The sequence below is a fragment of the Phascolarctos cinereus genome, unplaced genomic scaffold, assembly GCF_003287225.1.
Source record: "Phascolarctos cinereus isolate Bilbo 61053 unplaced genomic scaffold, phaCin_HiC Scaffold_8;HRSCAF=390, whole genome shotgun sequence".
In the NCBI taxonomy this organism is placed as follows: Eukaryota; Metazoa; Chordata; class Mammalia; order Diprotodontia; family Phascolarctidae; genus Phascolarctos; species Phascolarctos cinereus.
This window is the reverse complement of record NW_027556291.1, coordinates 2885466-2897549: the sequence shown is the minus strand read 5'-3', so window position 1 is coordinate 2897549 and position 12084 is coordinate 2885466. Positions and strand designations below refer to the sequence as shown.

The 12084-nt window shown below is 52.4% G+C and overlaps 1 protein-coding gene across 4 annotated transcripts; it reads right to left on the bottom strand.

Annotated features, from left to right (window-relative positions):
• Positions 1-4112: 4112 nt before the first annotated feature.
• GJB1 (gap junction protein beta 1) lies at positions 4113-11708 on the bottom strand. 4 transcript variants are annotated; one of them, XM_020976610.2, is made up of 3 exons: positions 11566-11708; positions 10725-10807; positions 4113-5493 (listed from the first exon to the last, which is right to left on the bottom strand). In XM_020976610.2, the coding sequence occupies exon 3, from the start codon at positions 5475-5477 to the stop codon at positions 4626-4628; it is 852 nt and encodes a 283-aa protein (XP_020832269.1). In that variant the 5' UTR covers positions 5478-5493; positions 10725-10807; positions 11566-11708; the 3' UTR covers positions 4113-4625. The 4 variants fall into 4 exon arrangements, with proteins under 4 accessions (XP_020832269.1, XP_020832268.1, XP_020832266.1 ...); XM_020976609.2 differs by lacking the exon at positions 10725-10807 and adding an exon at positions 6585-6650; XM_020976607.2 differs by lacking the exon at positions 10725-10807 and having other exon boundaries at positions 11566-11707.
• Between the last annotated feature and the right edge of the window lie 376 nt (positions 11709-12084).

The window sequence follows — 12084 nt, the reverse complement described above, 5'->3', positions numbered from 1 at the left end:
TATGGCCTCCAGGATCAAATACAAAATGTTTTGTTTGGCATTCAAAGTCCTCCTTTTCCCTGTCTTCTTCTACCTTCCTTCCCCACCATGTATTCTTCAGTCCAGTGATGCTGGCTCTTGGCTCTTGGCTATTCTACAAACAAGCCCCTCCATCTCTGGGCTCTGGCCATTCTCTCTGGCTGTCCCCCAGGCCTGGAACACTCTCCCTCCTCCTCTCTGAGCACTGACCTCTCTGGCTTCTTTTAAATCCCATCTCCAATCCCGCCTTCTGCCGGAAGCCTTCCCCAGCCCTCTTCCTTCCAGGGCCTTCCCTCTATTCAGGATTTCCTATTTGTCCCACACAGAGCTCGTTTGTACATATCATCTCCCTGTTAGACTATGAGCTCTTTGAGGGCAGGGACGGTCTTTTGCCTCTTTTTGTGTCTCCAGGGCTTAGCACAGCGCCAGGCAGTATCAGGTGCTTAATAAATGTTTATTGACTGACTGACTGACTGACTGACCTTACCCCGGCATCTTCTCCCATTCAGTGACCTCGGCTCCCTGGATGTTCTGCAAACAAGCCCCTCCATCTCTTGGGTCCCAGCATTCTCTCTGGCTGTCCCCCAGTACTGGAATGTCCTCCCTCCTCATCTCTGCCTCCTGGCTTCTCTGGCTTCCTTCAAGCCCCAGCTAAAAGTCCCACCTTCTACAGGAAGCCTTTCCTGGTTCCTTTTAATGCATGTGCATTCCCTCTGGTGAGCACCTCCAAGTTATCCTGAATAGAGCTTGTTTGTATATTTTCTCCCCCAATTAGATTATAAGCCCCCTGAGAGCAGGGACTGTTTTTTGCCTTTCATGCCTCCAGCACTTAACACAGGGCCTACACATAGTAAGTGTTTAATAAATGTTTGTTGACTCACTGACTGGGGATGGAAAGATGACAGATGATAGGCGGCCCCTATCTTCTGGGTGCTGCCCACCTCTGAGGGAAGGCAGAGCTCAGGCTTCTTCCCTGCCCCCATTGGCAGAATCGAAGGAAAATAGAACAGGGGCACCCATAGTGGGGGGGGGGCCGCAACACATCCTTGAATGGGAGTAGCAGTTCAGAGACCCATGAGCCTGAGCTGAATCTTCTCAGAAGGCAAGGAAGCTGATGCCAGGCACCAAGGGAGTTACAGGGCCTTGTGGGAATGCCTTTCCAGGGACGCTGGAGAGGGCAGCATAGGATCAGAGAACAGGAAATGGCTTGTTTGGGCTGGATCACAAGAGTAGCAATGGGAAGGAATCAGGCTAGAAAGGAAGCTGAGAGCCAGACCAGGGAGAAACTCCCATGGCAGGACCCAAAGCTGAAGGCTTGGGAGGCCAGAATGGCCCAGCCATCCCTGGGCCTTAGTTCTGCTTTTGTGCTTTTTTCTATGACAAGAATTTCAGCTGTCAGGTGAGGAAATGTTTCCATTGGAGTCAAAGATGGGACTGTTCTTCTCCCTTCCTGTGGGTGGGGGTGGAGGACAATGAGAGGGCTACGGGAAAACCAGCAACCCAACATGGTCTCAGCTGTCTCCCAGATGGGGATTTGTTTCTAAAATAAGGAAAGACTTCTTACTCATTATGATGCCATAGATGTTACATTAACAGAGGCCATCGAATCCAACTATTTTAAAGAAGAGGAAACTGAAGGCTGGAGAGAAGGGAAGTGACTTGGCCAAGGTCACACTGGCTATTTATTTATTATTTATTTATTTATTTAATTGGACTCCTTGCTTTTCAGCAAATCTAGAAGGATAGTCTCAGAGAAGAAACTACTTTCCCTAAGCTGGGTGACCAACACTCAAATTATCTGCCATGAACAATGGCACCTCACCCATTTCCCTCTATTGTGATAACCAGCCTCTCAATTCTTCGGGCCTGTTCCTAGTTCTATACCAGTTCATGATCAAATGGCACAAGACTAAATGTCTCACTCACACACACACACACTCACACACACACACACACACACACACACACACACACACACAGAGGTTCATGCGCCATTGGAGAATGAGAAATACTCCTGGTCCAAAAGCCTTTCTGTCAATTTTCCAATCAGAGCTGTGGGATTGGTCTCCTGGAAGAGAAAGGGAATTTCCAGACTTCTGCTCTGGGAGCAGACCAGACAAATGTTTTTCTGACTGAGAGGGTTAAACGCTTAAAGAATCCTGAAGATACTTTCTCTCTGAGAGATGGGTTTCAATATGGCCTCCCCTAGGAGATAGTATAGAAGAAAGGAAAGAGGGACTCTCGGAAGATGGAAGAGCTTTCCCAAGCTCCCTTGTTTCAGCTGATTGGACAAACTCTTACCTTCAGGATGCCTGGGACTTTAATAAAAGGGGCAGAGTAGTTCTTAATGGAATTGAAAAGCCAAGTCATTCCTGAGGTTCCTGAACATGGAGCTCTTGGTGTTCTCAAGAGAGTTCTGTGAGCAAGACCCTAAAAGGGTCCAGAGACAGTCCCTGAGAAGGGATTAGGAGGGACCTTTGCCATTCAGGAGAGGAACCTCCAAGAGCTGTTGATAACCTAATTGATGAATTAAGGTGCACCATGCTGGTTTAAGTATGGCAACCTATAACTAGGTGAGTAGAGTGTAGGCTGGCTCTGAGAGCCATCATTCATCATTCATCAATGAAAGAGTTTCCCATCCTGCCCAATGTCTGAAAACACCCTCGTCCCAACCCCCCAGCTCCCCCCACATAGAGCTAGAGGCCCTGGTTTAGAATCTGGGTCTTGGGGCAGCTAGGTGGCTCAGTGGATAGAGCTCTGGCCTTGGAGTCAGGAGGACCTGAGTTCAAATCTGGCCTCAGACACTTGACACTAACTAGCTGTGTGACCCTGGGCAAGTCACTTAACCCCAATTGCCTCACCAAAAAGAAAAAAAAAATAGAATCCAGGTCCAGCTGCCTACCACCTAGGTGCCCTTGGCCAAATCACCTCCTCTTTGGGATCCCTCCTACCACTAAAATCCCATTACCTTAAGGAGGAGAAAAGTCTGTGAACAATAAAAACACACAGGGAATCTTCCTTGGAACAAGGTACTTTATAATTATGATCTCACACCAACTCTGGGAGGCAGGTGTTCTTATTATCCCCATCTTACGGAAGAGGAGCCTGAGGCAAACCAAGTGAAGTGACTTGCCCAGGGTGACACTGCTAGTACCTTCTGTGGCCAGATTTGGACTTGCTTTCTTGACTCTGGGCCTAGCAGTCTATCCACTCCCTGTGCTATCTAACTGCCTGTGACAACTGGCCTTACCTTTTTTCCTTATATTTAGAAGGTTAAGGAATGCAAACGAAGGTTTGAGATCTCTCCCAAACCTTACTCAGAAGGCAAAAGAAAGAGCCTTCCATTCGGAGGAAATGGTCCTGCTTTCAAATTCTGCTTTTACCATTTACTACCAAAGAGCAAGTCATTCACCCCCCTGGGCCTCAGTTTCCTCATCTGTAAAATGAGTCGGGTGGGAAGAGGATTAGACTAGCTGGTCTCTGAGGTCCCTTCCAACACTAGAGCCAACCTCCACGAACCTTGCCCCAGGATGTAGGGAGAGAGAGACCAGACTTCCTCTGGTTGCCTGAGGCTTTGAGGAGGAAAGTATGAAGGGGAATTAGCCTAGGGGTGGGTGGGATCTCTAAAGTGCTTCCTTGAAGTATGAAGTAGGCAGAGAATCAGAGAAAAGACACAGCCAGCTACAGTCTGCCAGGTATGGGAGCTGTACTTGAAGAGGGGGGTGGCTTTGTCTCTGCAGGGACTGCTGGTTCAAGGGTGCAAGGTGGGGCGTTCAGGACCTGAGCTAAGGGAAGCCTGGGAAGGCTGGCTGGCCTGAGGCCAGCCTTCCCAAAGAGGCCCCTGTCTGGCTAGGCAGACGTCTCCAGACCAGAGGGTTCCATTCTTTGAGTCCTCCAAAGGCAAGTAGGAGGCTCCCGGGGTTCTGCAGGAGCGGGAGGGGTTTCCCCTCTTTACAGCTTCTGCTGGTTAAAGAAGCATTTTGGCAGCCTCGCTCCTTTCCTCATCAACTGAGGCAAAGGCAAAGCCGGCTCAGCTGGGACAAGGCTGCGGTTGTAGAGGAAAGAACTGGACAAATACACAAGTCACAGCCACATTTACTGTAAAATCCTGTTTAATGTGTAACATTGCAGGCCCAGGCCCGGGCTTCTAGAGTCAAAGGTAGTGCTGACCAATCCCCACCCCAAGCTGATCAGATGGAATCACAGCCTTGTTCTTTTCAGCCACCCGAGCCCTTCCCAGGTGCCAGCAACAGCCCCCACCCCACTGGCAGGATCCCCAAATGTTGGCAGGGTTAAGGTTAGTGTCATCAGTGGAAGTGTTGGCAAAGCCTCCCCCCCAAAAAAAAAATACCCAGTGGTCCCAGGGAGAGGAGTAGGAATTAGAAAGGGGGAGAAACAGCAAGAACTACACCCTCCTTTGCTCCCTTAAGCTTGGGGAGGAGGGGGCAAGATCTGTCCGTCCCCCCCACCCCATTCCTCACCCCCACCTGCTTTCTCCTTCCCTACCCCCACTCAGAGGGCAATGGGTGGGTGCTTGGGCTGTGGCCGGCCTGGCAGGCTGAGGGCACTAAGAGGGGCTGGCGGTGGGTGTGGCACCGGCTGTGCCCTCAACAGGCAGAACAGCGGTCGCCCTTCTCGGCCAGGCCAGTCCCGCTGCCAGGGCTGCGCCGCAGGATGTCTTTGAGGGAGCCGTCCTGGTCACTAAGCAGCTTGTTGATTTCATTCTGTTTGGACTCGTGGGACAGTCGGTGGCCGAATCCAGAGCCCTTACGTGAGGGGGGGTTGGAGCGGCGCTGGGCACGCCGGGCACAGGCCCGGACGATGAGGTACACCACCTCAGCCACGTTGAGCACGATGCAGATCCCTGAGGCAGCGAGCATGAAGACAGTGAAGACGGTCTTCTCGGTGGGCCGGGACACGAAGCAGTCTACCACATTGGGGCAAGGGTAGCTGTCGCACTTGACCAGACGCACCATGGCATAGCCTGGGTAGAGCAGGTAGAAGACATACATGAAGACGGCCTCGAAGAGCAGGCGGAAGAGCACGCTGATGACATAGGTCCACCACAGCGTGCCCGAGATGTGCACCTTGTGCCGTTTGACCTCCTCCAGGTGCAGCGGGTCCCCATGGCCCTCCAGCCGCAGCAGCTTCTTCTCCACGTGCTGCTGGTGGGCCACGTGCATGGCCACGAGCAGGGCTGGTGTGGACACCAGGATGAGCTGCAGGGACCACAGGCGCACGTGGGAAACAGGGAAGAAGTGGTCGTAGCACACGCTGTTACACCCCGGCTGCAGGGTGTTGCAGATGAAGGAGGACTTCTCGTCACCCCACACGCTCTCGGCAGCCACCACCAGCACCATGATGCGGAAGATAAAGATGACGGAGAGCCAGACGCGCCCAATGGCCGTGGAGTGCCGGTTCACGCCGCTGAGTAAGGCGTACAGGCCTGTCCAGTTCATCTTGCCTCACTTGCACCTGGAAAGACAGCAGCCGCAGTGGGGCTGTGAGCCCTGCCCCCCCCCCCACTCCCACAACAGTCTGAGCAAGTCACTTCCCCTCTCTGGGTTGCCTCAGTTTCCTTCTCTGCCAATTGGGTTAAGTGACCTTGAAATCCTTGATGATTCTGCCACCTCAAGTCTGCCCTCTTCAAGGAGCCAGAGGCTGTCTGGAAAAGTGAGCTTCCCGCAGGCCTTCCCACCATCTCACCTCCTTTCCCTCCTTTCCTTTGTCCCCCCTTCCTCTCTCCCCTTCCCCGTTTCTGATCTCTACTTAGCTCTCCAGGCTCCATCCCCCCAGGGCAGCCCCTCTCCCTCACACGCCACTCCCACTTTTCTGCCAGGTTTCTGATCCCCATCCACACCACGTATTACCTTGGGGAGTGCCTATCCCGGAGGCCACCCGGACAGGTTCCCTATGGTTTCATACCCGTGCTGGGGGAGTGATCCCCGGGTCCGCGCCTGCGTCCCAATTCCTCACTGCCCGGTGCTCGGGAGTCATATGCTGCCTTATACCCAGCATGTACACAATAGGAGCTTTGTGGGGCTCTGAACAACGCCCTTTAGAATTCAGATCAAACGCCCTGACTTCCGCCCACCCTGGACACAGAGCACTTGTGTCCCAGAGCCGGACACCCAGCCTGCACCCACCTGTTCTGTGCCCGCCCGGTCCATCCCCGCACCCGCCATGAAGCCAGAAGAATGGGAGGGGGGAGGGAAGGGAGAAGCAGAAGACCAAGAGGCAGAGACAGAGGCTGGGGGGGTGGGGGGGCAGGAACCCCTAACCCCATTACCAGGATCCCCTTGGCTCTCTCTCTTGGTCCTCAGTGGCAGTCTTAAGCAACCCCGAATTTCCCCTAGGCAGGGCAAAGTCAGGTCTTCTCCCTCTCTGATACATCACTGGGGTCCCCAAAGCTCCCTTTCTTTCCCTACTTCTCTCAAGGAAGCTGGAAGACCCTATGGTCCCATACTGAGCCTTTAGGATCACAGCACCACAGATGTAGAAAGAACTCAGAAGGGCTCCTGTCTTACAGATGGAGAAACTAAGGCCACAGGCATTCAGGGACTTACCAAGGTCAGTGTGGTAGGTAGTGGCAGAGCCCAAAGTGGGACCACTCTTCCCCTCTGAAAAGCTGCCTGGGGAGGCAGAGGACAGAGGGCAAAAAAGGCAACCTGGTGGTCTCTCCTGCCCTCCCCCCCACCCCCAAGCTTCTGTCGATGAGCAGTCTCTCGGGTAGCTTGGGAACACCCAGCCTGGGCTCCCAGTCAGCTTGTAGACCTGAAATGTCTGCCCTAGATAAAAGAACAGCCTGTTCTGCCCCTACCTGTCTGTTGCAACCTCAGGTCAGTCTCTGGAGGGCACAGACTCCCCCCAGGCCCCTGACACAAGCTCTGTTCATCCTGTCCCTTTACTGTTAGTGTGAGTCAGCAGCTGAGGACTCTGGGTAAGCCAGAAATGGGGGTGAGGGGCCACTAGAAAATAAACTTCCCCCCACCCCCATCAGGCCCTCGGTAGGGACCTGTGCCCAGTTCTGGTCTCCACAATTGGAGAAGGATTCAAGGAGAGGCCTCAGATCTCTGGGGAAAGAAGTTAGAGTCATTTAGCCTAAGAGAGTGAGCTCAGAGGACCTGGGCCCAAACCGGTTCCTGGTTCCAACTGTCACTTCCAAGCTGTGTGCAATATTACTTAAAGACCATAGAGAACTGACCTCAGAGGCAGGTTCAAGTCCTGTCTCTAGTACATCCTGGCTGTATGACCCTGGACGAGACAACTCTAGACACCAGGCTCCCCCCTCCCCAGGTTCAGAGAAAAAAATTATCAGTCCTAACCAAACAATACATATCACCTAACTTGACTACCAGGCAAGAAATTTGGAGTCTCTGCTGTTCCATAGATAATTTTCTAGTCTAGCATGACTTTTTTTTTTTAATTTACATTATGGGCCCCTTGGAAGGCACTGTGATATAGTCGGTAAAGGGTAGCCTTGGTTTCAGGAATCCTGAGGCTCAAATTCTGCCTCAAACATACACTACTTATGTGACCCTGGGCAAGCCACCAGCCCTCAAGGGGAGCTAAAAGTTTCGGCAGTACACAAGTCACAGGCGAATTGCTTGTCTACATTAGTGCAGGGAATTTCCACACTGAGTTCTCCCCATACAGATGGAACTCACAAGTCCAGACATCATCACTGTCGCCACGGTTAACAATCTGTCTAGTATGAATGGAGTCTGAACATATACTTTTCAATTACAAGTGTGCTTTCTGCCTTGCGAAGAGAAATTGGCCCAACCTTTTTGGCACCACAGTTCAGTTTTTCCTTCCTGCTATGTGGGGAAGTTGGGGGGGGGGGTTGGGAGAGAGAGCAGGGTGTCATCTTGTTGGATCCCTTGTTCCATTCAGAGTCAGAGGACCCCAGTCATGAAGCAAGAAGGAGAAAAGTGAGGCCCAGAGTAGAGCAGAGTCAGCAGCAGAGCTGGGAATCTCTGGTTTTGTGTTTGAGGTTCTAAGTGTCTCAGTGTGTGGCTTTTCCTATTCGCCTAATTGTCTTGCTGGGGGACATTTCGAGAGTCCGTGAAGCTTTGCAAAACACTTTGATCCTCACAACAACCCAGAGGTAGATGCTGTTATTATCCCCATTTTACCGATAAGGAAAATGAGATAGACAGAAGGGAAGTGACTTGCCCAGTATCACACAACTGGTAAGTGTCTGAGGCAGGATTGGAACTCAAGTCTTCTTGACTCTAGGTCCAGTGCTCTATTCACTGGGCCACCGAGCTGCCTCTCATGTAGACTGCCTTTCCCTCTGTAAGACATGGTTGGTGGCTTCCCTTTCCCTGAAGGCCTTCAAGCAAAGAGACCCTTGTTCAGGCAGAAAGTATGGGTTAATAGCCACTGAAATCCCTTCTAAATCTGGGATTCTGTGATTTTGCAAAAGTCCCTTTCCAGTCTGGGTTGACTCAGCTGCCCCTCTGTAAAATGAGAAAGTGGCTCTTGGATAATTGCTGAGGTCCTGACAGTCTCTGATCCTCTGACATTAAGGTCATGGTGATCATAGCTGGTAAACTGCTGAGCAGAGATTTGGGGCACAAAGGTCTTCCTAGGAGCCCGTACTGCCAGGCCAAGACAATTGGACCGTGACTTCCTGGGAGCACGGCTGTCAGCAGTGGAATTAATCAGTCAAGTGTCTTGAGCACCTACTAGGTGCTCAGCGATGGGGCAGGTGCAATGCAGAACTTCCTCACAGGAGGTGGGGGTGGGGTGAGCTGGGATGGCTTCAGGGGCAAATGATCGAGTAAGGTTCAGAAATGTCCTTCCTTAGAAGCCTTTAGGAAAAGGGAGGAGACTCATTTGACTTCACTCTTCTGATCTCATCTAGGATCCCTCCATTGCTTCCCCCCCACTCCTGTTCTGTCAAGTGGCCCTGGACTTATCTTTCTCCCTGATTTTACCTTTTTTTCATCTCTTTATCCCAGAGGGAAGTAAAGTTAGACCTGTCTTTTGACTCTGGTACCTGTAGCAAAGGAGCCCCCTTCAGTGATCCTCTGGGGCTGTCTGATGCCGCCCCCCCCCCTTACTCAGGCTGTGCTTTATTTCCCTCAGGTCCTGAGGTGCAGAAGGGGAGCGGCTATGGCTATGCCCTTTGTCTAAGATGCCAGTGACTCCTGTCCAGGCCTCTGAGGGACTCTAGTTAAGCCTAGCTGGCTTCTCAGGAGCAACTACCTTTGCCACCACCACCAGCTCTCCAACTTTTCTTTTGGGAGTCTGGCAACTTCCAAGCCTTCTGGGGGCCGGGGGGGACGGACTTGGTTTTGCAATCCAGACTGATTGAGTGACATTTGTTTAAAGTCCAGCTATCAATCTGTTTTTGTGTCGCTTCCAGCAGGGGGAGAGGGGACAAGAGAAGAGCCAGCACATCTGGGCTGTTGCTGGAGGACTGCAGTGAGACCGTTCCCCCCAAATCTGGCCCCAGCTGCCAATCAAAGCTTTGGGATTCTACAGCTGGAGCAGAAGGGCCAGCATTGGGGCTGCTGTTCAGGCTACCATTTGGGCTGCCTGGGAGGCACTGAAGCCGAGTTGAATTACAACATGCCTACCCAGAGCCAAAAAACTGTGTACCCTACTGCCTTCCCCAATATCCTGAGAGTCAGAGAACGGGGGGAAGGGGGACCTTATCTGACAGAAGAGTAAACAGAGATGCAGAGAAGGGAGGGGTCTGGCTCAAGTGGACCCAGCTAGTTAGTATCAAGAACTGGGATGTAGGCCTTACTCGTCTCCTGGCTTTTCCTCTGGCCCTGGTTGCCCCATACAAATACTCAACACGAACCATTCAATCAGTGCCGCATATGAAGGGAAGGGATGCTGGAGGGGGCAGAGGGCAGTTCATTTGTACTCCCCTTTGGCTTGGGGCTCACTGACTCCATTTCCTCCCCCCTTTCCCTGCCCTTATGGCATCTCTGGGGGCATTAATGCCTCACCATGGGAAGAGCCACCACTAGCAATAAAGGGAAATTTGCCCTCAAATCAACCCTGGCTTTGTGGAAGAAGAGACCCTGGGATACTTAGAGGGCTGCTGAGAAAGCGGGTGTTGGGGGAGGGGCAAGGTGGGACCAACCAGGGACCAACCAGATCACATGGCATGTGGCTGCTGGAGAGGAGAAAGTGCAACCTGGTTTCTTTTTTTTTTCTTTAATTTTTTTTAGCCTGATTTCTTTTTAATTTATCTAATTATTCTTGCTAATTCCATTTTATGCTACCGAAGGAATGACAGTGTTGTCAAACTATGAGTGCCACACATTTCAAAATGTCATAATCTTTTAAAATGGTTATTTGAAAATTTTGAGTCCTTTAAATTTTGCTGCCCTGGAGCAAAGCTGTAATCACCCCACCCTGGTTATGGGTATGTCCACACAACTCTACACAGGGAAAGCTGAGGCCTGCTTTTCTCCTTCCCTGTTCCTCAGCCCTGATATGGTGAAGGCAAAGGTGTTCCCCCTTTACTCCCTGTGCCTGCCATATTGAGAAATAATTCAGTTACTAATGCCTCACTGATTAGAAGCTCCCTCTTCTCCAACCCTCTCCTCCCAGCTGAGGCTTTCTATTGAATCTCTGAAATCGGAATTTCTCTCTTTGATCTCCCCTAGCAGAACCCTTAGTCAAGCCCAATTTCCCCAATCCCCTCATGTGGCCTTTCCCAAGGTTCTTTGCCTTACCTCCTGTTTGGACCCCAGAGCCTCTCTGGGACACACTAGTCTGGGGCTTCCCCAAGCTTCAGTTCTATTCCAGAAGACAAACCCTGAAAGTGTGTTGGGCCTTAGCCCCACAGAGCCAAAGGAAGCCTAGCTCCTGCTCTCCCAGAATTTGCGGTTTGATAGGAGGAAATAACACCCTCGCTCATTTTCCTGACTGATCTCATCCCCTTTACTTCTGTGGTCCCCGGATCTCAAAGGTCCTTGTTTCTCCTGTGTCTCTGCCAGCTCCTGGAACACCCCTGGGCAAGCCTCAGCTCTTTCAAACTCCAAGGCCCAAACTGCTTGTCCAAGATTGGCCTGAACCTCCTTGGCTCCCACCTCTTCCCCCACCCACCCAAAAAACCCCATCTCCCACCCCCCTTCCAGGCTCTTGAAGGAGCCTTCCCTACCCCCACCCCTCCCATGCAGGCTAGCTGCCTTGTTTGCCTTGGAAGCCAGCAGGGCAGGTAAATAGCCCCAGGCAGCTCCCAGCTGTCACACTGAGCCCAAGACCAGGAGGAACCTGCTTGGGTGGGCGCGGAGAACGGGCCAGGCTGAGCCCAAGGAGCCTTCAGTTTGGGGGGGGGGGTGGTCAAGTTTCAGGGATGGACCATCTGTGGCTGGGGAAGGGGGATGAGATTAAGGGGCCTGAGAGGAGGCAGGCCAGGGGAGCCCAGAGCCTGGCAGGGGACTCACCTCACTCCTGTGTGAAGGAAGAGATCCGGTTGGCTTGACCCTGAGGCCAAGAGATGGGGTGCTGCTCCCTCCCCCACCTACATACATAGTTTCCCAACCACCTTCACCCCCTCCCCACACTGCTCACCTCCCTGGCACACTGACACAGTGGCTGCTGGTGCCCTTCCTCAGGGGTGTCTGCCTGGTGCCACTCAATGCTGCCAGTCTGGCCCAGCCCAGCTCAGGGGAGGGACGACAGAGTCCAGGGCCAGTGCAAGATATGGCCCACAGCCCAGGAGGAACCGGACAAATATTAACTAGCCCCACCTCCTCCCGTGTAAGCAATCCTCCATCAGGACAGAGCTATTGATGAGTGACCCTGGCCTCTCCTGCCTGGGCTATGACCAATCTTCTGGTGCCCTTCTGGGGCAACATCGCTGTCGGCCACATGGCCAACCTCAGGTCCCCCCTCCAAGCCTGGCTATCTGCCCTACTTGAATTTAAGCTGGACGGTGAGTAGAAGAGTTGTCCTTACCAGCTTTATTACCTTCTGGGCATCCCTGAGTACAGAACCCTTGGGCCTCACCTGGAGTCACCCTGCTTCTGGGGGCCTGAATTCAGAAGTCTGTGGCTTGGGCCCTAGGGGCCTTCGTTCAGATGCCTGGAG

Coding starts and splice junctions, on each gene's coding strand:
- GJB1 (XM_020976610.2), bottom strand. CDS start 5,477: ATGAACTGGACAGGCCTGTACGCCTTACTCAGCGGCGTGAACCGGCAC.